This window comes from Neomonachus schauinslandi, chromosome 9 (assembly GCF_002201575.2).
Source record: "Neomonachus schauinslandi chromosome 9, ASM220157v2, whole genome shotgun sequence".
NCBI classification, from domain to species: Eukaryota; Metazoa; Chordata; class Mammalia; order Carnivora; family Phocidae; genus Neomonachus; species Neomonachus schauinslandi.
This window is the reverse complement of record NC_058411.1, coordinates 83,573,526-83,599,695: the sequence shown is the minus strand read 5'-3', so window position 1 is coordinate 83,599,695 and position 26,170 is coordinate 83,573,526. Positions and strand designations below refer to the sequence as shown.

Sequence of the window (26,170 nt, the reverse complement as noted above, 5' to 3'; positions counted from 1 at the left end):
TCAGCTCCTGCAATGCCATGTTTTCTCCTGCTGCTTCTTCCTACCATTCAGCTGAAACTCCCAGTGCCTAGGGCTATAGTGACCCTTAACAAAACTTTTAAGTCTTTTTCTCTGTTACCATTCCACAACTTCAGCTATTTTCTTATTTCCATTGGGGGCTATATTACATAGTTCTCATGCTTTCTGCCCCTTTCCAGAGCCCCTCCCTTTGGTTAGCAATAGGCCTGGGCTCATGCCTACAGTCCTTCCCTTCTCCTGATAGATTTATTCTCCTGGGAGCTCATTTTGTCTCTGACATTCATCTCCTCCTTCACGTTCACACTGCTCTGTCTTTGTAGTAGTCTTGTGGCTTCTCGTTTGGATTATTAAAAGAGTTTCCTCCTTGGTCTCCCTACATCCCCTTCCAGTCTCTTCTTTTTACCTCCAGAAGAGTAAGCATCCCAAGCACTTTATCAATCATGTCACTTTCCTACTTAAAAATTTTTGATGAATTCCATTTCCCTGCATGTTATAAACCAAACACCTCAATATGACATTCAGGGCCATCCTTGCTTAACCTGATTCCAACCTACTTTTCTACTGTTTTCTCTCAAATTTGCTCCAGCCATATCAAACACTTTCCCTAACACACACAGTACTTTCCTCCCATTTTGCATTGCACACAGTGTTCTTTTTACTTAAAGTGCTTTTCCTTCTCCCTGTTGTAATTCTTTCAGTTTTCATTTTAAAAATTTATTTATTTGAGAGAAGCAAGAGAGCGAGCGAGCATGAGTGGGGGGAGGGGCAGAGGGAGTGGGAGAGAGAATCTCAAGCAGACTCCTGTTGAGCATGGAGCCCGACTCAGGGCTTGATTTCACAACTCGGTCATGACCTGAGCCGAAATCGAGAGTTGGACGCTCAACTGACTGAGCCACCCAGGCACCCCCTTTTTCAAGGTCCAATTTATTTTTTCTTTTTCATTTTCACTTAAATATCTAGGTATTTATTTTAGTAAAATGTGCTCTTAGGTTGTTAACCACTCTTACTTTTTTTCTTTAAAGATGTCTTTAAATACAATTTTTGAAGAGATATTTCTATAGTGTGAAAATAAGAAAGTAAAAATTCATCAAAGTTGGGGTACCTGGGTGGCTCAGCCGTTAAGCGTCTGCCTTCAGCTCAGGTCATGATCCCAGGGTCCTGGGATCAAGCCCTGCCCACATCAGGCTCCCTACTCCCCCTGCTTGTGTTCCCTCTCTTGCTGTGTCTCTGTCAAATAAATAAATAAAATCTTCAAAAAAAATTCATCAAAGTTAAATACTTCTTTGAAAGACACTATTAGGCAAATGAAAAGACAAATCACAGACTGGGAGAAAAATATTTCAAAACACACATCTGACAAAGGACTTATATCCAGAATCTATAAACAATTCTCACAACTCAATAATAAAACAAATGAATAAACATGAGCAAAAGATTTGTATAGGCATTTCATCAAAGAAGAGATACTACAGATGACAAGCACATTAGCAAATGGTGAACGTCTTTAGTTGTCAGAGAAATGCAAATTAAAACCACAGTGAGACATCACTACACAGCAATAAGCCTAAAAACACAACTCTGAATGCTTGTGAGGGACAGAAATCAGAGGTTGCCAGAGACTGGGAGTGGAGGGGAAGGGATTGTGACTATATGGGGCTTTACGAGAACTCTTGGGGCAATAGAAATACTGTATACCTTGATTGCAGTGGTAGTTACATAACTATATCCCTTTGTTAAAACTCACAGAACTGTGTATACCTAAAGTATGCATTTTGCTGTGTGTAAATTATACCTTTATAAGCCTGACTTGAAAAAAATTAACAGATAAGCAGTGAAATAAATCTCTATTTCACCCCTGCTATCCCAAAGCCACTCATTTTCTATACTGCTCTTATACCTTCCTCCAACCTTTAGGTAGCTGTATTATTATTTCTTTAATGTATTCTTCCAGAACTTCTTCTTGCATATATAATACATATAAATGTATATTCTCATTTTTCTCTTTTTGATTCAAAAGGTAGCATGATGTACATTCTGTACTTGTCTTTTTTCCACAGTGTATCTAGGAGATCTTTCCGTGTCAGGATATAGAGCTTCTTCATTCTTTTTTGCAACTACAAAGTGTATTCTGTTACAAGCATGTACTGTAATTTATTTAATCAGTCTATTTATGAACATATTTGTGAACATATGGGTTACTTTCAGTCTTTTGCTATTACAAACATTAATGTAGTGAGTAAGTGTGATATATCCATTATTTTTGCACATATGCAAGTATATCTGTAAGATAACTTTCCAGAAGTGAAACGGGTTTGTCAAAGAGAATATATACATTTGAAATTTTGATAGATATTGCCAGATTGCCATCAATTAGGGAGGTTTCAAGAGATCACCTATTTTTTTTTCTTTTTCAAATTTTTATTTAAATTCTAGTTAGTTAACATACACTGCAGTATTGGTTTCAGGAGTAGAATTCAGTGGTTCATCACTTACATACAACACCCAGTGCTCATCATAACAAGTGCCCTCCTTAATACCCATTACCCATCTAGCCAGTCCCCACCCACCTCCCTCCGTCAATCCTCAGTTTGTTATATCTTTAAGAGTTTCTTATGGTTGGGGTGCCTGGGTGGCTCAGTCAGTTGAGCGTCCAACTCTTGGCTTTGGCTCAGGTCATGGTCTTGGGGTCGTGGGATCAAGCTCCGCACTTGGCTTCATGCTCGGCGTGGAGTCTGCTTGAGATTCTCTGTCTCTCCCTCTCCTCCTCCCACTTGTGCATGCTCTCTCTGTTTCTTTCAAATAAATAAATATAATCTTAAACAAAAAGTCTCTTATGGTTTGTTTCCCTGTCTCTCTTTCTCCCCCATCCCATATGTTGATCTGTTTTGTTTCTTAAATTCCACATGAGTGAAATCATACGGTATTTGTCTTCCTCTGACCGACTTATTTTCACTTAGCATAATACACTCTAGCTCCATCCACGTTGTTGCAAACGGCAAGATTTCATTCTTTTTGATGGCTAAGTAATATTCCACTGTGTACATATACCACATCTTTATCCATTCATCAGTCAATGGACATTTGGGCTCTTTCATAGTTTGGCTGTTGTTGATAATGCTGCTATAAACATCTGAGTGCATGTAACCCTTTGAACCTGTATTTTTGTATCCTTTGGGTAAATACCTAGTAGGGCAATTACTGGGTCGTAGAGTAGTTCTCTTTTTAACTTTTTGAAGAACCTCCAAGTGGGATTTATTCTTGGGCTCTAGGGGTGGTTCAGTATCCACAAATCAATCAACATGATACAACACATTAATAATAGAAAGAAGAAGGGGGTGCGTGGTGGCTCAGTTGGTTAAGCATCTGACTTTTGATTTCGGCTCACGTCATGATCTCAGGGTCCTGGGATTGAGCCCCGCATTGGCTCCTCGCTCAGTGGGGATTCTGCTTGTCCTTCTCCCTCTGCCCCTCCCCCTGCTTATGCTCTCTTTCTCTCAAATAAATATCTTTTAAAAATAATAACAGAAAGGATAAGAACCGTATGATCCTCTCAATAGATGCAGAAAAAGCATTTGATAATATACAGCATCCATTCTTGATAAAAACCCTCAACAAAGTACGTATAGATGGAACATACTTCAACATCATGAAGGCCATGTATGAAAGACCCACAGCTGATATCATCTTCAGTGGGGAAAAACTGAGAGCTTTTTTCCTCTACGGTCAAGAGATCACCTATTTTAAGGCCCCATTAAATGTTGCCTTATTCTTTTTTTTTTTTTTAAGATTTTTTATTTATTTATTTGAGAGAGAGAATGAGATAGAACATGAGAGGGGGGAGGGTCAGAGGGAGAAGCAGACTCCCTGCTGAGCAGGGAGCCCAATGCAGGACTCGATCCCGGGACTCCAGGATCATGACCTGAGCCGAAGGCAGTCGCTTAACCAACTGAGCCACCCAGGCACCCAATGTTGCCTTATTCTTAAGACTTTCTTCTTCAGCAGGACTTTTCCTTTTCGCTTCTCACCAAAGGGAACTAATGCTTACCACTCCTAGGCTTTCATAGCTCATTGTACCTTGCTAATGATATTAATTATAATCTGCTTTAAATTAGAATTAGTTGTATATATGGCTATTTTCCCCAGTTGGGTTGAGTTGTCTTTTCTGCTTTATATAAGGTGGCTGAATTTTCTTGACCTGGCATTATTTCTTTGATGAGTCACATCAAGATCTTTCTAAACAGCTGGCTCAACCTTTCCATGGCAGAAGCAAAGTCAGGGGTACTCTTAACTGGAACAAGTCCCCTGGGTTTGTCTTGGCTAGAATCTATCTGGGGTCGGGGAGCATCTAGGTATCTGATTAATCGTGGACTGGGTTGCAGAGTGTGGTAATAGCTCTGGAGATTTTTATCCTGATAGTTACTGGAATGAAAATAACTGGGCATAAGTACATGCTATGAAAACATTTTTGTTAGTGAAGGCTCTTGTCAGGTAATGAATAAAAGTACAGCCAGTGAAATGTTAGTGAAAAGGGTTGATAGCAGGCTTTCATATATAATCTTGTACATTCTTTGTCAAGACAAGAAATCTCTGATCTCAAAGTTCCGTCAAATTGAGAATATTAGATATTCCTGTTAGTTGTGATATCTTAGGAAAATATTGAGATCTACTGACTATGATTGTCAATGAATGGCCCCTAAGAAAAGGGATTTAAATATATCACAGGAACTTTTGATTATCGAGAGTTGTCATTAAATACAAAGAGTATTTTTTAAATAGTTAAATCTTAAGACAAAAACAAAAAGGAGGCATTAAAAAGGGAATAGAAGGGCGCCTGGTTGGCTCAGTAGAGTATGTGACTCTTGATCTTGGGGTTGTGAGTTCAAGCACCATGCTGGGCACGGAGCTTACTTAAAAATGAAATGAAAAGGGCACCTGGGTGACTCAGTTGTTAAGTGTCTGCCTTCGGCTCAGGTCATGATCCCAGGGTTCTGGGATTGAGTCCCACATCGGGCTTCCTGCTCGGCAAGAAGCCTGCTTCTCCCTCTCCCATTCCCGCTGCTTGTATTCCTGCTCTCGCTATCTCTCTCTCTGTCAAATAAATAAATAAAATCTTTAAAAAAAGTGAAATGAAAATTTTTAGAAAGGGAAGACAGAATTTCATGAAAGAAGAAATAAATAGAAAACTAATTTGAGCAGATAACACATAAATTACAAAAATGATCAAACGAAGGAAGAACACATAGAATGTTTATCTTACAGCATATGACCAGAATGATTCTGGTAACTAAAGATTTTTAAAATAACATTTGTTATAGTCTTTTTCTGACTATAAAAGTAATACATCTTAATTAAAGATAATTAGAAGTTACTGGGGGAAAAATCTAATGAAAATTACTGGCTGTGATCATTTTCAGGTTTGTCAAGTTTTCATATTGAGCTGTGGTGCCATCCATGAGTCTTTAGGGTACTGAATTGATCCTTGTGAAGCAGTAGAGTGGAAACAGTGTATGATTTTAAGTCAGAAGACCTTGGTTGATGCTTGGTTTTATCACATACTAATTCTGTGTGTTCAGATAAATTTAGTTACCTCTCAGAGCCTGTTTCTATGTCTGTGAAATGAGCAACCCAAGACCTTGCCATCACAGAGTTTATATTTCAGTGGAAGAAAATAGGCAGTGAACAAATAAGTAAAAGTTCAAATAAAATAATTTTATGAGAAAAAAATAAAGCAGAATAAAAAAGAATGGAGTGGCATTGAGGGGGTGGATAGTATTTTAGATTAGGATGATTAAGGAGTACTTCTCTGAGGAGGTGACATTTGAGCAGAGGGGTTAGTGTGGGGTAGAAGAGCTAGCCATTGGAGGTATGTGAAGAGATGGCTTTTCACTGGGGAGAATAGCAGAATAAGCTAGAAACACAGTTGGTTGTAGGAGAAACCATAAGTAAATCCATTTTGGAATGAGGCCAATGCCAAATCATGGAAATCTTGTAGGCCAAGTAAGAAGAGTTTGGACTTTATTCTAAGTTGAGCTCTCTAAGAACTGGGATCATGTATTATTCATGTTTGGATTTATTTCAGTACCTAGCATGTAATAGTTACCCAGTAACTTGATTTATGAATATATGAATTGCATGCATAGGGAGGTATGATATAAGTTGCCACCATCGTCGAATTGAGTTTGAATGAAATAGCCAAGACATGAAGAGGTTGGCATCTTTACTTAGAGACTCCTTACGGTCTTACTGTAATTAAATGTAACCAGAGCCTGAATATTAGTGTATGTACTACAATGCTCGGCATGATTCTGGATATATGAAAGCATTTAGTGTTTTCTAATGTACAGGATTTATTTGTCATAAATGCCACTTTATTTTAAAATGTAGGTACAAAAAATGGGACTCACTGATAATTAAAATGTTAGTTTTTTTAACATGATTTAGAGATATTCTCTAATTTTCTGTAATTTCACAATAAAAAATTAGAAATTTAAGTAGTATTTTATTGTGATGGTAATGCATGTTTCTCCCATCTACTTCATGGGCTCAAGTGTGCTGAGTCTTTTGCTATTTGAAGCTTATTTTATTACTCTTTGCTTGGTTTTGTTGTAGCCTCGAGCTGTGGCAGGCTTTCGAGGGACAGTTCGTTACGCATCAATCAATGCTCATCGAAACAGGGTAGGTATCTGAACTAGAGTCATATCTACATAAGCATGCTGATTACTTGAATCAGAGTAACTTTTTTACATTAGAGTACACAAGTGTGGAAGGTGCTTGGGAGCAGATGGTAGGGTCTTAGTAATACTAATGTACCATAGTATGTGTAGTAGATAATAGATGTATACAGCTGCATAAAAAAAGTTTTATTTGCCAGAAAAGATAATAGCTGTGTGTGTGTGTGTGTGTGTGTGTGTGTAGGGAACCTTGTGTCCTTAATTAGGTATAAGTAGTAACAAATTTAATATTGAATTTTGAAGAAATAAAACATCTGTGTTCTAGTCGTAAGAAATTCTTTTGGGAATATCATACTTTCAATACCTAATGAAATACAGGGGTCATCATTTTATCTGTAGTGTGCATCTAATCTGTGATATCTCTTCTCCATTAAACCTTTTCTTTTCATGAAGATCTCAAGTACAAACTACTTTTAAATTTTCATCTTTGTAAATTATACCTTTTGGGTTAAATTTTAAAGTCTCTCTCTTTTTTTTTTACTTTGCTCCTTTTGTGCTTCTCTGATTTTTTTTTTTTTTCTCATTCTGAACCTTAATTATGAGTAGGAAAGGTGGATATTTTATGGATTCTCAATCCTTGAACTTGGCTGGTTGGAGGTGAGAAATTTAACGTGTGATTCCTTGATAAAATAAAGAGAAATCTTTTCTTGATCTTACCTTATTCTTGTTCTGTGAAGCCAAAATTGCCTTAATGAAAATTTGACTAATGCTAACTATAGTAGGAAGAGAATGCTGTGGTCTTAATATGTTATGCTCCAGTTAATTTGGTTTCTAATAATATGATTATAAATTGAAAATAGGAAAAGTATTTTTATCAATGTATAATGTAGCACTCTGCCAAGGATTTCAGCTCATTTGGTTTGATTCAGTGTAATATTAAATTATGGCATCCAGTTAGGGTGCCTGCCTGGCTGGCTTAGTCAGAAGAGCATGTGACTTGATCTCGGGTTTGTGAGTTTGTGCCCCACATTGGGTGTAGAGATCACTAAAAATTAAATAAACTTAAAAAAATTTATGGCATCTAGTCAATTATCCTGTCTTGAAAAGAAAGTACTCTTATTTTCCAGATACATTCTTAAAAACCTTTAAAATTACTAAGCTTTCTAATTCTATTTAAAATTTTGGTCAACATTGGAATCTTTGAGATAGGACACTCTTTCTGAGATAAGCATAAACATTTCCAGAGATCATAATAGCTGTAAAGGCATTTCCAAAATATCTAGTAGAAAGATTATATATTTTTACTTTTAGAAGAGATCTCCGCAAATTAAAAAAAATAAAAATACACTCCATTTCAATTTTTGGGGTACCTTAATCTTAAACTTTTAACATGAATAATTCCCATACAGTATAGGACTTTTCAAAATACTTGAACTCTGTTCACTACATTGTTGTCCTACATTTCAGTCCTTTATTAATATTTGTTTTATCTCAATAATTTGAAGAAATTTTGTCTTCTGGCTCTGTGGTTGCTATTGAGAAGATCTTTGTCCATTTAATTGTTGTGATTTTGTATTTAATTTGTCCTTTTTCTTTGACTGTTTTAGATATCTGCTCTTTGTCTTTGCTGTTCTACAGATAAGTTTTAATGTGCCTAGATGTGGATTTCTTTATAATTATGCAGTTTGGGATTTGTTGTGCTTCCTAAATCTGAACATTCATGTCTTTCATAGATTCTGGAAGATTCTCAGACATTTCTTCTTTAAATATTGCCTTTTTCCCTTTCTTTCTATACCTCTTTTTTCATATCTCAAATTGATACGTTAGATCTTCTTGTTCTGGTCTTCCATGCTGGAAGTTCACACTCAGATTTTCTTTTTCTGTCTCTGTGTTGTGTTCTAGATAATTTCTTCAGATCTGTCTTCCAGTTCATTAATTTTTTTTCTGCTGTTTTTGATCAGCTTTCTAACCTATCCACATAGATATTGAATTTCTAATTTCTAGATATACTTTTTGGTCCTTTTTGAAATCAAACTGGTCTTTTTATTTTTTTAGATAGGATATGGTTCCATTTTTTGCTTAAGCATTTTAAACATTTTAATTTTGTATTCTTTATCCTATAATTCCATATCTGGAATTCTTGGATATCTAATTCTGCTGTATAATTTCTGTTGTCATTAGCTTATGATAGCCTGCTTCCTAATGTATTTTATACTTTTGAATAATGAGCCTATATTTTCTGGGCCTTTATCTGTAGGACTTCTGTGAGGCCTGAATTTAAAGGTGCTTTTATCTTTAGAGGATTTTCATTTGCATCTGTCATTACTACAGGACACAATCACCCAGAAAACAATTTCTGGATTTGGTTTCCCAGACCACACAAGTGGTATAAATTTAAACCCCAAATCTGAGTGAGGGGCAGGCCTATAGTAACAACTTTTCAGGGCAAATTTTTTAACCACTTACTTTATCCCTTTGATAGTGGTTAAATTTTACAGAAAAAAACAATTATTGCAATATAATGTACATATCAAATATTGCACTAAAGATAGCCCTTTGAGGGTCCTAGCTATTTGGTGAGGGCCTAAGGGGAAGTGTCTCATTTACAACTCCTGTCTTGTGTAGGCTCAGTACTTTTACACCTGTCCCCTTCCTGATTGTTAAAACCCTGGTTGACAAAACCTGTAACAGGTGCCCCTAAAACCAAAGCTTCAGCATCAGCTTGCTTCTCTTGTTTCCAGCTTTCTTTTAATTTTGGCTCCTAGAATTTGCTTTCTTTTTTTTTTTAATTGTGGTAAAAAAAAGTATCACATTAAATTTACCGTGTTAACCATTTTCTTTTTCTTTTCTTTTTCTTTTTTCTTTCTTTTTTTTTTTTTGAGTATAGTTGACACACAGTGTTACATTGGTTTCAGGTGTACAGCACAGTGATGCAACAACTGTGTATGTTATGCTATGCTCACCAATGTAGCTACCATCCACATTAACCATTTTTAAGCTCACAGTTCAGCAGTGTTAAGTATATTCACATTAGGGTGCAACAAAGTTCTAGAACTTTTTTCATTTTGCAACACTGAAACTCCATACCTGCTAAATGCTGATTCACCCTTCCCCCTTCCCCCAGCCCTTGGCAACCACTTTCCCTTCTTAATGAACTCATTTCTTAATTAACGGGCTGTTAATTACATTTCCAGCATTTCTGGGTTTTGGTGTTTCTTTGTAGCAAAAAGTACTTCATTATATCCATTCTGTTATGTAGATTGTTATATAGCTAGGTAGATATATTTACCAGATTTTATGGGAAATACATTAAACTTTTTAAGCCTAATAAGGTGAAACACAATGGTTAGGCCTTAGACAATGTAATATACTCAAAAGGAGTAGTAATGTAATGTGATTGAATTCTGTTTGGCTTATGAAGGAAATGGGAAGACATGATGACCTTTGGTCCTTATTCTACATGTTGGTGGAGTTTGTGGTTGGTCAGCTGCCTTGGAGAAAAATAAAGGACAAGGTAATTTTGGAAATGGAAATGGAAATAATCAGTTTTGGTAAGGGAAGGAATAAAATTTTCTCCTGGGTAGACATAATAGATGAGAATATACTTATATATAAGAACTAAAATTAGGGTGATATTAAAGATCTAATTAATGTTATGATTTTTTTTCTATGTACATGGAGAATAGATACTCATTTAAGTATCTATTAAAGCATCACTTCTAATTTGATTTTTAGCTTTCCCTCAGAGCTTTTCTTTTCCTGAGTTCTCCCTTTTTCTAAGTCACGTAAGCTTTTAAATTTTAATTGTTACATTATATTGTTTACTTTGAAAACTGTAAACGTGTGTTGACAAAGAAAAGTAGGCTAGATTTAAGATCAACTCTTTATTTTGGCAGACTGTCAGTTCACTGATGCAGAACTCTTTGTTACCATTTTTGTTATTCATTATAATCTTCCCTCCCTCCATAAAGCAGTGTGCATTAAGCTATTAGTAAGAGCTCAGTTCTTGCTTTATACTTAATTACTCACTATCTCATTCCCTAGTACATACCCTTGAGACTGTTACTGAGAGGCTGTTAATGTGTAGCTGCCAAGAGAAATTGACTTTGGTTCCTGTTCTCTTTACTTCCCAGGAGCAAGTAGGCTCTATTAAGGAGAGGTATGACCACAGGCTTATGTTGAAACATCTCCCTCCAGAATTCAGCATCTTTTTGGATCACATCTCCTCTTTGGATTATTTTACAAAACCAGACTACCAGGTAATCATCTTTCTGAGTTCTGTGGGTTAATTCTTCTCTCATTTAGTCTTTATCTTCACTTATTGTAGCTTTGAGGGTATTGTAAATGAGTATGGGTGGTCCCTAGAATATTATTTTAGTACATCCTGAGAAATGCAGTGAAATTGACTGATGAGGACAGTGTGTGTGTGTGTGTGTTTCCTCCCTTCTGGATGGACGTACTTCATTAGAGTTTTAGGTTTGTTTATTATTGAACAGATTTTACTGTTCTTGCTGTGATTCATTTGGTGTATAGAACTGCTTATGGTTCAAATTATGTAAATCCTATAGCTAATTTGTTGACAAGAAGGAACTGTCCAGCTAGGTAATGTATCTGTCAAGGGCTTAAGGGCTGTAATATCATATGTTAATATGCTATGGAACAAAATCACTGAAGATTATTGGCTCCATTCTATCTGTGGTCAGTGAATGATTTCCTTAGGGTATCCATTCATAAGGCCTTAGAAGGAATGACTAGGTTTACCACAGATTGCACCCTTAACCCCAACCAACTATATATCAGAAGATTCTATTGCTCTCAGGGAGAAGTTAGAGCTTAATGCAAAATAATCACTACCTCTGAAGACATAAATGAAGCCACACATAGATTAAAACAGGCATACGTCATTTCATTGCACATTGCTTTATTGCACTTTGCAGATACTGCATTTTTTTACAAATTAAAGGTTTGTGGCAATCCTGCATTGAGCGAGTCCATCAGCACCATTTTTCCTGTCTCTGTGTCTCTGTGTTACATTTTGATAATTTTTGAAATATTTCAAACTTTTTTCTTATTGTTATATTTGTATAGTGATCTATAATCAGTGATCTTTGATGTTTACTATTGTAATTATCTTGGGGTGCCATGAACCCTACCCATGTAAAATGGTAAGCTTTTTTTTTTTTTTTTTAAGATTTTATTTATTTGACAGAGACATAGAGAGGGAACACAAGCAGGGGGAGTGGGAGAGGGAGAAGCAGGCTTCCCGCTGAGTAGGGAGCCTGATGCGGGGCTCGATCCCAGGACCCTGGGATCATGACCTGAGCCGAAGGCAGATGTTTAACGACTGAGCCACCCAGGCGCCCCTAAAATGGTAAACGTAATTCATAAATGTTGTGTGTGTTCTGACTGTTCCACTGACCGGCCATTCCCCATCTCTCCCTCTCCTTGAGCCTCCCTGTCTTCTGAAACATAATAATCTTGAAATTAGGTCAGTTAATAATCCTGTAATGGCCTCTAAGTGTTCAAGTGAAAATAAGAGTTGCATGTCTGTCACATTAAATCAAAAGCTAGAAATGATTAAACTTAGTGAGGAAGGCATGCCAAAAGCCAAGATAGGCTGAAAGCTAGGCCTCTTCTGCCAAACAGTTAGCCAAGTTGTGAATGCAAAGGGAAAGTTCTTGAAGGAAATTAGAAGTGCTACTCTAGTGAACACATGAATGATTGAAAGCAAAACAGCCTTATTGCCAATATGGAGAAAGTTTTAGTGGCCTGAATAGAAAATCAAACCAGCCACAGCATTCCCTTATCCAGAACAAGGTCCTGAGTCTGTAATTCTATGAAGGCTGAGAGAGATGAGGAAGTTTCCAAAGAAAAATTTGAAGCTAGCAGAGGTTGGTTCATGAGGTTTAAGGAAAGAAGCCTTCACTGTAACATAAAAGTACAAGGTGATGCAGCAAGTTATCCAGAAGATCTAGCTTCTGAAGGTGGCTATACACTAAAAAAAAGATTTTCAATATAGGCAAAACAGCCTTGTATTGGAAAAAGAGCCATCTAGGATTTTCATAGCTAAAGGGGAGAAGTCAATGCCTGGCTTCAAAGCTTCAAAGGACAGGTTGACACTCTTGTTAGGAGTTATTGCAGCCGGTGACTTGAAGCTGAAACCAGTGCTCATTGACCATTCTGAAAATCTTAGGGCCCATAAGAATTATGCTAAATCTACTCTGCCTGTGCTCTGTAAATGGGACAACAATACCCAGATGACAGCACATCTGTTTGCAGCATAGTTTACTGAATATTTTAAGCCCACTGTTAGGACCTACTGCTCAGAAAAAAAAGATTCCTTTCAAAATATGGCAGCTCATTGACAGTGCACCTGGTCACCCACGAGCTCTGCTGGAGATGTACAATGAGATGAATGTTGTTTTCATGCCTGCTCGCCACTACATCCACTCTGCAGCCATGGATCAAGATGTCATTTCAACTTTCAAGTCTAATTGTTTTAGAAATAACATTTTGTAAGGCGATTGCTGCTGTAGATAGTGATTCCTCTGATGGATCTAGGCAAACTAAATTGGAAACTTTCTGGAAAGGATTTACCATTCTAGATGTCACTAAGAACATTGATGATTCATGGGAAGAAGTCAAAATATTATCACTAACAGAGAAATCTGGAAGAAGCTGATTCTCACCTTCAAGGATGATTTTGAGGGGTCCAAGACTTCAGTGGAGGAAGTAACTGCAGATGTTGTGGGAATAGCAAGAAAACTAGAATGAGAAGTGGGGCCTGAAGACGTGACTGACTTGCTGCAATCTCAGGGTAAAACTGTACTGGATGATGAGTACGTTCTTTGCTTCTTGAGATGGAATCTACTCCTGGTGAAGATGCTGTGAAGACTGTTGAAATGATAACAAATGATTTAGAATATTCCATGAACTTAGTTGATAAAGCAGTGGCAGGGTTTGAGAGGGTGGACTCCAGTTTTGAAAGAAGTTCTGTAGGTAAAATGCTATCAAATAGCATCACATGGAACAGAGAAATCACTTGTGAAAGGAATAGTCAGTCAGTGTGGCAAACTTCATTGTTGTCTTATTTTAAGAAATTGCCACAGCCACCCCCTATGTTCAGCAACCACCATCCTGATCAGTCAGCAGCCATCAGAATCAAGGCAAGACCCTCTACCAGCAAAAAGATTACCACTTACTGAAAGCTCAGATGATGGTTAGCATCTTTTAGCAATAAAGGATTTTTAATTAAGGCATATATGTTGTTTTTTTAGACATAATACTATTGTACGGGATAATGTAAACATAACTTTTATATGCACAGGAACCCAAAAAAGTAATTTCACTCACTTTATTGCGATATATGCTTTATTGTGGTGGTCTGGAGCTGTGCCTGTAAAAATGATGAATTAGTTTATCATTTTTATCTACAAAGTACAACACATAGACTTTACTGTTAAAGAAAGTTTTACATTCTACAGTGTTGTCAGTTTGCCCAGTCAAATGACTATAAACAGCAGAGTAGACTTATTTGTATATATTAACTATTTCTGTGTGAAATGGCAGCTTTTGTATAAGATATAAATAGGATATAAAGCAGAGAGGCCGGGGGCACGTGGGTGGCTCAGTTGTTAAGCATATGCCTTCGGCTCCGGTCCTGCGATTGAGCCCCGCATCGGGCTCCCTGCTCAGCGGGAAGCCTGCTTCTCCCTCTCCCACTCCCCCTGCTTGTGTTCCCTCTCTGTCAAATAAATAAAATCTTTAAAAAAAAAGCAGAGAGGCAGCATACAGTCTTGGGTCCTTAGAGATCTTAAGTGAGTGAGTTTCTTTCCTTTATGGCTATTTGTGTTAATAACTGTGTTAATAACTATAGACTCTAACAAATGGAGAAAGTACATTGTATACAAGGCGTTTTGGAGTATGTTCTTATATTTACATTTCATATGTATTTCTGAAATGCACAGAGTTCATATTACCTATAATAAAATAATGAAATTAAACCTATAATGCTAGATTCAGGAAGAACTGGAAAATGTTCCAACTTTCCCACCTTAGGTGCAAAAAATTTTTTATTGATCAAGTATGCATGGGAGCATAAGAGTTGGGCAAACAAAAAATTTTTATCACATTCACCACTTAGTTATGTCTGTAATCTAAAGAAAACTATTGTGAGGGGCCCCTGGGTGGCTCAATTGGTTAAGCATCTGCCTTCGGCTCAGGTCATGATCCCAGGGTCCTGAGATTGAGTCCCAAATCGAGCTTTCTGCTCAGCGGGGAGTCTGCTTCTCCCTCTGCCTGCCGCTCCCCATGCTTGTGCTCTCTCTCTCTCTCTGTCAAATGAATAAATAAAATCTTTAAAAAAAATAAGTTGCACATGGCCAGCATCTCATCCAATAGCCTGCTAGTGCTCACTGTGACAGTAAATGTAGAGAGGAGCTGTTTTGCTCTTTACCAGGAATCTTTTATGCATGTCTCAATTAGAATAATGGTTGACACTTGCTTTTGAAAAGTGTTGACGGTGTTTTGGGAAATTACATCCAAGTTTATCAGTACTTAGTATTTATGTACAAGTGTGTCTTCCCAGCTGGCTTTTAAGTTCTGGAAGTACAACCATGTCTTCTTTTTTTATCCCACACTATCCTCGCACTGTGCCTTGCACCTAAACTTTCAACAAATGTTAGGAAAATTGAACTGAATCTTAGTTTGCCTAACAGTCTCCTACTAAGGAAATCTAAGAAAAATCAACTTGTGAGTGCATAAATACTGTTTTCTATCTGTTAAACTAAACTAGGTGAAGCTATCAGAATTATAACCAAGATTGAAACAGAGATCTTATTATGAATATTGTTTTTATGATTAGATTCTGAAAGAGTATAGCAACTATAACAGACAAAAAGTTGCCAGGCCATGAATCTTCTCAGGTTAATAAAATTGTGTAGATTTATATACACGTACACAGAAACACACACATGAGGGCATGTAAAACTGGTGAAATTTGATAAGCTCCGTGGACTGATAGTACCCATGTCACTTTCCTGGTTTTGGTATTCTACTCTAGCTGTTTAAGACGTTACTATTGGAGCACACTGGGTGAAGAGGATTTCTCTTACTATTTTTGTAATTTTCTGTGAATCTTTAATTATTTCAGATTAAAAGTAAAAAAAAATGCTGGGCCAACATTTTCAGAAATGTGTAGATAGTGATTAAAAACATTGAATTCTCGGGTGCCTGGGTGGCTCAGTCGGTTAAGCGTCTGCCTTCGGCTCAGGTCATGGTCCCAGGGTCCTGGGATCGAGCCCCGCATCGGGCTCCCTGCTCAGCGGGAAGCCTGCTTCTCCCTCTCCCACTCCCCCTGCTTGTGTTCCCTCTCTCGCTCTCTCTCTCTCAAATAAATCAATAAAAAATCTTTAAAAAAAAATAAAAATAAAAACATTCAATTCTGTTGTGGCCACCTTATAATTTAAACACTCCTTTTTAAAGTGTTTTGAGAAAGGAACATGTCTCTGAGGAGTGTGTAGGAAGATCTTAACCTTGAATTCCACCACAAGACTCCACTGGTAGGTGACACAGTTACTAGTTAATGGGAAACTAAGATAGCATCAGATTGGATAAAGAAGAACCCTTGGTGCCTTTGTGGATAAAGAAGAACCCTTGGTGCCTTTGCACATTAATTGTCACAATAATGACACCCAGCAGTGTCACAGTAATACCTGGGTAGTGTTATTATTCCCATTTTATGGAGATGTAGTTTAGACCTGTTTCCTGGGAAAACTCGTGGTGCTGGAAGTGGTGTCTGAACCCAATTTCTGACTCATTCAAAAAAGTCCAAACACTTGCCATTTTTCACCATCTTACCTTTGGAGAGGTGGCCACAAACACAACAGCCATTGTGAAATAAATATTACCATGACTGGTTCATGAAAATGCAGTAAAAGAATTAAAGTTACATGAAGAGTTACTAGAAATCTTTGTCAGTGATTAATAGAATCATGTGATCCTGACGTAAGAACATAAAAGTATATTTACTAGAGTGTCCCAGTTATGTTAAGCATTGTTTAGCAAGTTGAGAAGACTAATAAAACCCATAAATACCCACAATGTTGGGGAGCCTGAAACTAAAATGTGTCTATCAGCCAGTTCATACAGTGTGCCACAACATTGCTAAAATCAGAGGATATGATAGAGCAGAAATCCAAAGCTGACCAAGCTTCTTATTAATCTTGTTCATCGACTTTCCAGGTTTAGGAGTGGGACTGTTTAAGCAGAGGTTACATCAAAATGCAGCAGGTTTGCCTCTTGCTTCGGGGGACTTAGCTGTTGTAGGATTACCCTGACTCTGATGACATTGGAGTTAATTTTCTCAGAAGGCATAGCTGGGTTGTTAGGGAAACAAAAAAATAAGGTTGAGCTAGAGAGTAACAAGGGGGAACCTCACATAAATTAGAGGGCCAGAGGAGATCTCTCTATTTCTTTTGTTCTGTGCCTTCCATCCTTCTACCTCCTGCTGCTGCTCTCTGGTATCACCATCTCAGTAACACACTTTTTTATCTGAGGCCCAGTGGCATATGCTACATTTTCTAAGACATACAAAAATACTGTGATAAATGTAAGAAAATAATTCATGATAAAAGGACGTCTGGCATAAAAACTGTTGAGGATCCATTCCCGTGGCAGCCCAGTGCGGGCAGTGCACTTAGTGGCGGTGGTGTAAGGGCTCACAGAACAGGGCAGGTGCTGCCTCATGCATAGGGCCTCCCTCTTTCAGGGGGCATGCAACTCGCTCTGTGGGAACCTCCATTTCCAGAGTCAGCAGAGAAGGTCAGGGTCTGCCACTTCTCTTCCCATATGCTGGGTCTCAATCCATCCTCCTTTCTTGTGTGTTTTCTAAAGCCCTCTAATTTTGACTTAAGTCAACAAAAAAATGACCAAAACAAAAATTCCCCGGTTTTATAACCATGCCTTTTCCAATTCCTTTGATCTTTTTAGTTTCCTTTTCTCCGTTTATTATTTTTTTTTCATATGGAATGTTTCAACAAATATTTTATTTATTTATTTTTAAAGATTTTATTTATTCACTTGAGACACAGAGATAGAGAGAGAGAAAGCATGAGCAGGGAGAGAGGCAGAGGGAGAGGGAGAAGCAGGCTCCTTGCTCAGCCAGGAGCCCAATGTGGGGCTCGATCCCAGCACCCTGGGATCATGACCTGAGCCGAAGGCAGACGCTTAACCATCTGAGCCACCCAGGTGCCCTCTTCAATAAATATTATCACAAATACTTGTTCTCAAAATGTTTTTAGAGTCACTAAAGGTTCTGCACGCATAATTCTTTTATTTTTTTAATTTAATTTTTTATTAACATATACTGTATTATTTGTTTCAGGGTTACAGGTCTGTGATTCATCAGTCTTACACAATTCACAGCGCTCACCATAGTACATACCCTCCCCAGTGTCCATCACCCAGCCACCCCATCCCTCCCATCCCCCTCCACTCCAGCAACCCTCAGTTTGTTTCCTGAGATTAAGAGTCTCTTATGGTTTGTCTCCCTCTCTGATTTTGTCTTGTTTCATTTTTCCCTCCCTTCCCCTATGATCCTCTGTCTTGTTTCTCAAATTCCTCATATCAGTGAGATCATACGATACATGTCTTTCTCTGATTGACTTATTTCACTCAGCATAATACCCTCTAGTTCCATCCACGTTGTTGCAAATGACAAGATTTCAATTTTTTGATGATTGCATATTCCATTGTATATATATACCACATCTTCTTTATCCATTCATCTGTTGATGGACATCTAGGCTCTTTCCATAGTTTGGCTCTTGTGGACATTGCTGCTACAAACATTGGGGTGCAGGTGCCTCTTTGGATCACTACATTTGTGTCTTTGGGGTAAATACCCAGTAGTGCAACTGCTGGGTTGTAGGGTAGCACTATTTTCAAGTTTTTGAGGAACCTCCATGCTGTTTTCAGAGTGGCTGCATCAGCTTGCATTCCCACCAACAGTGTAGGAAGGTTCCCCTTTCTCCGCATTCTTGTCAACATCTGTTGTTTCCTGACATTAGCCATTCTGACTGGTGTGAGGTGGTATCTCATTGAGGTTTTGATTTGGATTTCTCTGATGCTGGGTGATGTTGAGCACTTTTTGATGTGTCTGTTGGCCATTTGGATGTCTTCTTTGCAGAAATGTCTGTTCATGTCTTCTGCCTGTTTCATGTTTGGATTATTTGTTCTTTGGGTGTTGAGTTTGATAAGTTCTTTATAGATTTTGGATACTAGCCCTTTATCTGATATGTCATTTGCAAATATCTTCTCCCATCCTGTCAGTTGTCTTTTGGTTTTGTTGACTGTTTCCTTTGCTGTGCAGAAGCTTTTTATCTTGATGAAGTCCCAATAGTTCATTTTTGCCCTTGCTTCCCTTGCCTTTGGTGATGTTCCTAGGAAGAAGTTGCTGCGGCTGAGGTCGAAGAGGTTGCTGCCTGTGTTCTCCTCAAGGATTTTGATGGATTCCTGTCTCACATTTAGGTGTTTCATCCATTTTGAACGTATTTTTGTGTGTGGTGTAAGGAAATGGTCCAGTTTCATTCTTCTGCATGTGTCTGTCCAATTTTCCCAACACCATTTGTTGAAGAGACTGTCTTTTTTCCATTGGACATTCTTTCCTGCTTTGTCGAAGATGAGTTGACCATAGAGTTGAGGGTCCATTTCTGGGCTCTCTATTCTGTTCCATTGATCTATGTGTCTGTTTTTGTGCCAGTACCATACTGTCTTGATGATGACAGCTTTGTAATAGAGCTTGAAGTCCGGAATTGTGATGCCGCCAGCTTTGCTTTTCTTTTTCAACATTCCTCTGGCTATTCGGGATCTTTTCTGGTTCAATACAGATTTTAGGATTATTTGTTCCATTTCTTTGAAAAAAGTTGATGGTATTTTGTGTCTTCCTCAGTTTCTTTCATGAGTATTCTATAGTTTTCTGAGTACAGATCCTTTGCCTCTTTGGTTAGATTTATTCCTAGGTATCTTATGGTTTTGGGTGCAATTGTAAATGGGATCGACTCCTTAATTTCTCTTTCTTCTGTCTTGTTGTTGGTGAATAGAAATGCAACTGATTTCTGCTGCACTCATAATTCTAAGATAGGTTCCCCACCACCATCACCTAGCAATGCTCTGGGCATCAGCCAGGTATCCTGCAATTCAACTTACATTTGACACTACCCACCCAGAGATAGATGGCATCAAATTCCACAGGTTAACAACTCAATCCCAGAAGACCGCCTCCACTTCAGATGTCAATCCCAAGTCCTGGTTGTCACCTGTACTTCTGACTGACCTATGACTATAATTCAGAGGTTCCCACAACCCCTTCCTTGCGTTTGATTAATTTGTTAGAGTGGCTCACAGGACTTGGGAAAACAGTTTTCTCACTAGATTACTGATGTATTACAAAGGATATAACTCCAAAAAAGCCAGATGGAAAAGATGCATAGGGCAAGGTATGAGGAAAGGGTGTGGAGCCTCCAAGCCCTCTCTGAGGGCACCACTCTCTCAGCACCTCCATTATATTTACCATCCAGGAGCTCTCCAAACCCCATCCTTTTGGATTTTTATGGAGACTTCATTATATAGGCATGGTTGATTAAATCATTCACCTTTGGTGATTGATTTCAACTTCTAGCCCCTCTCCTCTTTCCTGGAGGCCATGGGATAGGACTGAAAGTTCCAACTCTCTCTTTTTTTTTTTTTTTAAAGATTTTATTTATTTATTCATGACAGACAGAGAGAGAGAGAGAGGCAGAGGGAGAAGCAGGCTCCCAAGGAGCAGGGAGCCTGATGCGGGACTCGATCCCAGGACCCTGAGATCATGACCTGAGCCGAAGGCAGATGCTTAACCATCTGAGTCACCCAGGCGCCCTGAAAGTTCCAACTCTCTAATCATAGGGTTGGTTCCTCTGGTGACCAGCCCATATCCATAGGTGCTTTCCAAAAGTCACCTCATTAACAAAAACCCAGTTGTGGTGGAAAGGGGCTTGTTAGGAATAACAAGAGAGCCATTTTACCTTTATGGCTCTGACGTGGTTTCAGGAACTGAGGACTACAGATCAAATATTGTAACAAAAGAGGCTCCTATTGCTCTTTTTTTCTCAGGAAATTTCAAAGGTTTGGGGACCTGTGAGCCAGGAACTGTGGACAAAGACCAACTATATGTAAGAAATATATTTTGGTCATGCAGTTGACCAAACTTATTTCTTATAAATCACAGCACTGCACTCATATATAAGATACTGTGTTAGATACTATGATGAACAAGATCAGATGTGTGCCAGCCTCTTGGAGCTTACAGTCTGAGTGAAAGAGAGAAACCAATTAAATAATCAGAAATAACTATAAATCTACAATTGATAGCATTTGGCCATCTTCTTGTTGAGATGTTTTCTTCAGTTAGGCATCTAAAACAGCACACACTTTGTTTTTCTGTCTCACTGGCCACTCCTTCTTGGTTTCCTTTAGTGAGTCTTCTTTCTAACTAAAGGTTGGAGTGCCTTAGGCCTTTGCCCTTGGACCTCTTTGCTACCTACTCTGCTTAGATGATATCTGGTCCTAAGGCTTTAAGTAATACCTATTCATATCTATATGCTGATGACTTTCAAGTTTGTAGTATACCCTGTTCCACCCTAAACTCCCTAAAACTTTCAGTATCCCAGTCCTCAAACTCTCTGCTTTCCATTTCAGTAAATGACATCACCATTTATTTACCCAATGGCTCCAGACAGAAATCTAAATTATTCTTTACTCTTGGATACTAACAGGGTAAGAGAAACGATGAGGAGAGAATGAAGCCATAATCATAAAATTAAAAATCAGAAACAGTAAAGGGCAGTCTTTGTGAGATCATTATCTAGATCACATCAGAGTTTTGGAATTTAAAGGCAAAAAAATGAGGTGCCTGGCTGGCTCAGTCTATAGAGCATGCAATTCTTGATCTGGGGGTTAATTTAAGCCCCATTTTAGGTGGAGAGATTACTTTAAAAAAATCTTTAAAAAAATAAAGACCAAAAATTGAAATATTTAATATAAACCAAATAAAGAGGCAGATTTCTTTGTGATAATTTGTGTATACACTCACACCACATACAGTTGAATTTTTCAAACTCCCCAAAATTGTAAGAAAGCACAATGAACTTCTATATACCCCTTAACCTAGATATAACAACTGTTAACACTGCTCACTTATTTAAGCTGAACCATATAAAAATACTCCTTTTTGACAAAAAAAAAAAAAAGATCATATAGATGGTTGAAACTGAATACATATTTTCACATACAACACAAATTTCCTTTTGCCAAACCATCTGAAAGTAGGTTTTAGAGAAGATGCTTCATTATGTATCTTATAACAAAGACAATTTCCTACATAACTACAAACCGGTACCTCAACTGAGAAAAATCAGTATTTATTCAGTATCGTCATCCACATATAGTCCTTATTCAGAACCCTATTTGTACCATCTGTTTGGTTTTTTTTTTAATCCTACTACAAAATTAATTTGTGAGTCTGGCGCTTTCTCTTAAAGAATAAAATGACATTGTTTATTGTTAGCTTACTCTAGCTTTTTTCTTTATGGCCTAGCTTCTGACATCCGTGTTTGACAACAGCATCAAGACCTTTGGAGTAGTTGAGAGTGATCCTTTTGACTGGGAGAAGACTGGAACGGATGGCTCCCTGACGACCACCACTACTTCCACCACCCCTCAGCTGCACACCCGCCTGACCCCCGCAGCGATCGGGTACGTCCTGCGCAGATCATTGAGCCGTGGCTTTCTTAGATGCACTACATTCGCAGAGATAGCTTCTATTTCCTGTGGATCCTTCAGATGACAAAATGCTAAGACATAGGAGAAAGCCTATGGATTTCCTTGCATTAACATTGCTTTTATATATGTCTTTGTTCGGATTTACTTTTCTTAGAAAGTATTTACAGATCATACTTTGAAATGGGAACTTTGAGCTTGTATGACCTGTTGATGTCATATTTGCAGTGGGTTTTCTTTGAAATGAGGAGGAGTTGTTTGCATTTGCTTCTTTTTTTTTTTTTTTTTTTAAGATTTATTTATTTACTTGAGAGAGCGAGCCGGGGGGAGGGGAAAAAGAAGAGGGATAGGCAGAATCCCAAGTGGACTCTCCACCCAGCATGGAGCCCGTAGCAGGGCTCTGTCCCATGACCCTGAGATCATGACCTGAGCTGAAATCAAGAGTCGGATGCTTAACCGACTGAGCTACCCAGGGGCCCCGTTTGCATTTACTTCTAAAGAATATATGGGACCCTGGAAAGAATGAGCCAACTTTACTATGTTTTAGTATGAACAACACATGTAGCTTGTTCCTCTAAGAAAGTGATTTAATTTACAAAGTGTATTAGGAACAGGTTATCATGTATTTCCATCATCTTGTGTTTTTTTGTTTGTTTTCTTCTATACATGTATTAAATACAGTTGCTTTTGTTTGTTATTAAATAAATTGGGGGGGGTCATCCTTTTTTTTTCCCGGTCCATTTTTGCCTGCTTTGGTTGCTTTAAAATGTTTGGTTAATGAAGAAAAAAGTAAATAGGGAAAAATCATCATATAATTGGGGCAGTTTATCACTAATCCATTGTTTTGATTTTATATTGAAATTTGGGATCACTAGAGCTTATTGAATCAGAAAACTTACATGGACTTGTTTAACTGGGTATGATATCCTGATTAGCTAGTCTCAGAGTTCTTAAGTGAGGGACACTGACTAGCTATATTAGAATAGTCACGTAGGTTTGTTTAAAGTACTCACTAAAATAAATAAATAAAATCTTTTAAAAAAACAAACAAATTAGGAGATAATCCTAACAGTTAGGCTGAGTGAATCATCTAACTTTGGTAAATACTAGTAACAGAGCTGGATCCTGTCTATAGAAATTTTGATTCTTGTTTTCGTGCCTTTGTCCTCTTCCTCCTTTGATTCTTGTTAGAAGTAGGTAAGTCTCAAACTTGTAGAAATCCAGGTGATAAGGACTTCAGGGTAACTGAAGTCAGTGAAGACAGTGTAAGTACCCATCTCCCAATGTTTCCTCCTAAAATAAAACAGTAACAAGAAAGGAAGAGTAAAGCTACACAAAAACCATGTCCTCAACATAATTTGAAGACAAAGGATACCTAGCCTAAACTCCACAATAAGTAAAAAGAGGAACCAAAACCAACTCTCTCATGCTCCTGCCTCACTCAGCTCTGCCCCAAGGCTTTATAAAGGCAGATCAATAAAAACCATGCAGAGGAAGCGAATTAGAAATAGGACTTAAGATTGATCTTAAGCCAACACCAGATAAACTAATCCCATCCTACAAATGTAATTATTAGAGAGTGTTTGGGTAGATTAGATCATGAACTACAGAGAGGTAAAAATAGGCATGATTCAAAATATATAGCTTCTGGAAGAAAGAAAGAAGAAAAAAGACAAAAAAGAAAGGAGAAAATGCCTTTTATCAGTTGAGCAGTGAAGGAAAAAACATATATGCGTTTGGGTCCGATCAGGAGAGAGAAACTACATAGTAATTTGAACAGGGGAAGATGATACAAGGAATTATTAGCTAATTGGAGTAGTGTGGGCTAGACTAATAGGAAGTAGAGAATACAGGAATAGCAAATGTAAAGTACAGCTCCTACTCCTGGGACTGAGATTAAGCATCCAAGAAAGAGCTCTGCTAGCCCGACCCCAGGGCTGAGGTCCTGACCTTGTTGGAGAGCGTATGTCCATTGCTCACTGGATGGCAGGGAAGTCACTCTGATGCCTGGTAGAATTTGCTGAAAATCTGCCCTCTGGAACTTAATGGAAATCTGTTCCCTTGGGGTGGCAGAAAAAGCTATTTGCTTTCTTCTAAATAGCGGGGATTGCTCAGGGAAGCTGTTGATTGCTGCTGTCCTCGTGCTGCGAGAGTCAGGTGCTGAGGATGCTGGGATGTGGCAGGTTCCTTGTGCTGGACAAACTGGCCAAGCTGCACACTGGAGCTCAGAGCAGAACACTGTCCTCCTGCAGTGTCTCTCCAGTGCCCTCTACTGATAGAGCTCCAATGCTAGCTGGCAAAGGAAAATACAGAAAGGGCTCAGGTCTGCTTTCACAGAACTGGCAAAAAGGATGAATTTCAAGCTGAAGGCGATACATCAGTAATCACAGAAGGGCAAAAGGGGAAATAAAATTTGACTGCCTACAAAAGGGAGAACTATAAAATCAGAGGATACTGTGTCTCTCTGACCATAAAGACAAACAAAAATCCCCCAACTTGTTTGGACTTTGCTACATTGACAGAAGAGGGCACTAATTAAACTACAGATCTCATGAAATACTCTAAACCATAAAAATGAACAAGAAAAAGATTTCAAAGATCCATAAAATGTTATTGAAAAAAATCAGAAGAGAAAATCTAATTCATGCTAAGGAAATGTCCTCTCAGAGAAGCAGCCATGAAGGAGAAGAAAACTGTAAAATAAAACCCCAAATAGAAGTTAATATACTTGTGCATTTGAAGATAGGGATAACTACCTTGAATCGGAAAGTTAAAAACTAAGAAATCGACCACAAAGTAGAGGGGGATGGGAGAAAAAGGAAAAGGAGAAGAGAGAGAGGAAGAAATGAGAGTTGATTGAGGTCGGGAAAAAAATGGAAGAAAAAGATGTCTTAGAAGTGAAAAAATTATAGAGTGCACAAAGGAGAGCAGGCTCAAATGAAGATTTAATAAAGGGCATTGAATAAAGGCAGAGGGGATAAAAGCCCTAAGAGAATGAAAATAAAATAAATCATTTAAAAGGGCTAGAGGAGCGCTGGGTGGCTCAGGCCAGTAAGTGTCCGACTCTTGATTTCGGCTCAGGTCACGATCTCAGAGTGGTGAGATTGAGACCCGCATCCACATCCACACTTAGTGTGGAGTCTGCTTAAGATTCTCTCTCTCCTTCTGCCCCTCCCCCCAAAAAATAATTAAAAGGACTAGAGAGAAAGTAGTGTAAATGGAATGTAGAGAGAGGAGGGGTAGCACTCTTTTAAGTCCCTAAAGGAGGAAAACAAGACAATACCAGTTAAAGCTGAGAAACTCAGTGGCAAGGTGAAGTAAGAAAACGGGACTAAGAGCATTTTAAAAGGTATATGTCCAAAGTACACCATTAGAACAAACAGGCAAACCTAAAGTACCAAAAAAAAGAAAGAAAAAACGTTTAGAAGTGAGAGTGTGGGCGCCTGGGTGGCTCAGTTGGTTAAGCGACTGCCTTCGGCTCGGGTCATGATCCTGGAGTCCCGGGATCGAGTCCCACATCGGGCTCCCTGCTCGGCAGGGAGCCTGCTTCTCCCTCTGACCCTTCCCCCTCTCATGTGCTCTCTGTCTCTCTCATTCTCTCTGTCTCAAATAAATAAATAAAATCTTAAAAAAAAAAAAAAAATCCCAACAGGATTTTATAAAAAAAA

The 26,170-nt window shown here is 38.2% G+C and overlaps 1 protein-coding gene across 1 annotated transcript in view; it reads left to right on the top strand.

Moving 5' to 3' along the window:
- TTBK2 (tau tubulin kinase 2) overlaps positions 1-26,170 on the top strand; it is a 110,469-nt gene that overhangs the window by 56,596 nt on the left and 27,703 nt on the right. Inside the window, exons 6-9 of the mRNA XM_021695336.2 lie at positions 6,628-6,693; positions 10,111-10,203; positions 10,823-10,948; positions 22,321-22,478. Coding sequence (XP_021551011.1) covers positions 6,628-6,693; positions 10,111-10,203; positions 10,823-10,948; positions 22,321-22,478 — 443 coding nt within the window. The remainder of the gene's footprint in view (positions 1-6,627; positions 6,694-10,110; positions 10,204-10,822; positions 10,949-22,320; positions 22,479-26,170) is intronic.